This window comes from Condylura cristata, unplaced genomic scaffold (assembly GCF_000260355.1).
Source record: "Condylura cristata isolate star-nosed mole 26May11 unplaced genomic scaffold, ConCri1.0 scaffold00003, whole genome shotgun sequence".
In the NCBI taxonomy this organism is placed as follows: Eukaryota; Metazoa; Chordata; class Mammalia; order Eulipotyphla; family Talpidae; genus Condylura; species Condylura cristata.
Window position 1 is genome coordinate 78,849,496 of NW_004567104.1, and position 1,994 is coordinate 78,851,489.

The 1,994-nt window shown below is 69.4% G+C and overlaps 1 protein-coding gene across 1 annotated transcript in view; it reads left to right on the plus strand.

Moving 5' to 3' along the window:
* Positions 1 to 1,994, plus strand: part of COL6A1 (collagen, type VI, alpha 1) — a gene marked incomplete at its 3' end in the record, with an annotated part of 13,459 nt that overhangs the window by 3,041 nt on the left and 8,424 nt on the right. Inside the window, exons 4-6 of the mRNA XM_012731249.1 lie at positions 1 to 58; positions 446 to 490; positions 910 to 963. Of these exons, the coding sequence (XP_012586703.1) occupies positions 1 to 58; positions 446 to 490; positions 910 to 963 (157 nt within the window). The remainder of the gene's footprint in view (positions 59 to 445; positions 491 to 909; positions 964 to 1,994) is intronic.

The following is a 1,994-nucleotide window of genomic DNA, read 5'->3' on the forward strand; positions in this document are numbered from 1 at the left end:
CGCCGGCCGGGACTCACTGTGCCTGTTCCTTCTGCAGTGCTGCTCCTTCGAGTGCCAGGTGAGTGTCCCGCCAGATGGACTGTCCACCCTGCCCGGCTGACTGGCCGCACTGCCCCACTCCACTGAACCGAGCGTCCACTCTGCCTGGGCTGAGAGTCCAAATCGCCCCACTCGCTGACTGTTTGCATTGCCCAGGCCAACCACACTTACTGCCCCACCCTGCCTTGCTGACCATTCTCACTGCCCCATTCCACTGGACTGACTGTCCACTCTGCCCCGGCTGAGTGTCCACACTGCCCAGCCCCGCCCAGCTGACCATCTGCACTGCCTGGGCTGACTCCCTCCTGCCCCGCCCTGCCCGGGCTGACCGTCCACTCTGTCCCACCTGGGCTGACCGTCTGCACTGCCCTGCCCAAACTGACCGACCGTCCCTCCCCCCCTGCAGCCTGCCAGAGGACCTCCAGGACCGCAGGGTGACCCTGGGTACGAGGTGAGTGGCCCCCGGGTGCTGGCCACCACCCTGGGCTGGGGATGGCAGGGCCACCTCTCCAGGCAGGAGGTCCAGCCGCTGTCGGGAGAGTCCCAGCAGAGTGACCCTGCGCCCGAGCAGCGGCCCAGCGCTGTGTGGGGCCTCACTGGCCATCTAGGGTGCACACCCATTGCCTCTGAGGGGCTCACTGTGTGCTGGGCCCTGCAGAGGCGTGAGGGTGCATTTGTGGCCACGGGGGGCCCTGCGTGGACGCCAGGTCAGCGCTGGCTCTTCCCCGAGGCCTTGGCGCCTCAGGGCCCCAGGGGGCAGCAGGAACAGGGTGCAGGGCCAGCAGAGGTGGGGCAGGAGGGTGGCTGCCCCTCCGCGGACAGCGTGGCCGGGGGCCCTGGAGAGCAGCCGGCCTGGCCTCTGTGTTGCAGGGAGAACGGGGGAAGCCTGGTCTCCCCGGGGAGAAGGGAGAAGCTGGAGACCCGGTGAGAGCCTGTGCCTGGGGGGCCTGGGGGGGGCGATGAGGGGGCGACGGGGTGACGGAGGGGTGTGGGCGGGCCTGGGGCCGCTGCTGGCCAGCGAGTGCGAACTGAAGGGAGGCAGCCAGGCTTGCACGTGCGGGGAGACTGGGTCGCTGGGGAGCCCGGCTGACCGGAAACCCGGGGTGGTGCTGCAGCAGTGCCTAAGTCTCGGTGTGCGCCAGGCCCCGGCCAGGGCCGAGACCCCCCTACTGCCCGGCGCGGCCGTCTTTCCTGTCGCTATTTGGCTTCCTGCGTTCCTGAGGCGCACGAACGAGGAGCGGAGCCCTTTCCGGGGTCAGGGCTCGTGAGCCTAGGACCGGACGCCCCAGGATGGGGTTGCCACGGACACCAGCCTGGATGGAGGGCTGGGATGCTCAGCCTCAGGCCGGCTCGGGGTGGACTAGAGGCTCCGGAGAGAGAACTCCCCGCACGCGCACAGGGGAGCGGGGACGGGGGCGCCAAGAGGGTGGCGCCGCCCCTGTGGGGCCTTCCGGAACATTCTAGCCTTGTTTCCTGCACCGGCGCGCTTCTGCTTTTCCTCCACGATCCCCCTTTCCCGAGGCTTCCCCTGAAGGGCCCCAAGAGGCTGGACCCCTGCCTCTGCCCCCACATTCCCCGGAAGGTCCCCTGCTGTGACCTGTTGGCCCCACAAGCCAACAACAGGATGAGTTTACTCAGAGAAAGGGCGGGGTGCAGACTGCTCGCGCCAGACCCCGCTCCAGGCCAGCCCGGGCCGGACAGCCCCGCCGGAGCCAGGCTGACGGAGCTGGAGGAGGGGACCGGCTCGTGTCCTCCAGGTCTGCCCTGCACGAGCAGCTTCACCCCTCCCTGCGCCTGCCCCGTCCCCACGGCCGGCCAGCACGGCGGGGCAGGAAGGAGCCCCACGTCCTCAGGTTGGAGCCTCGGCCCCATTCGCAGGCTGTGGTGGGACTGGAGATGAGGCTCGCTGAGGAGGCCATTAGGCCCACATGGGGCCCCAGTATGTGCTGTCTGTA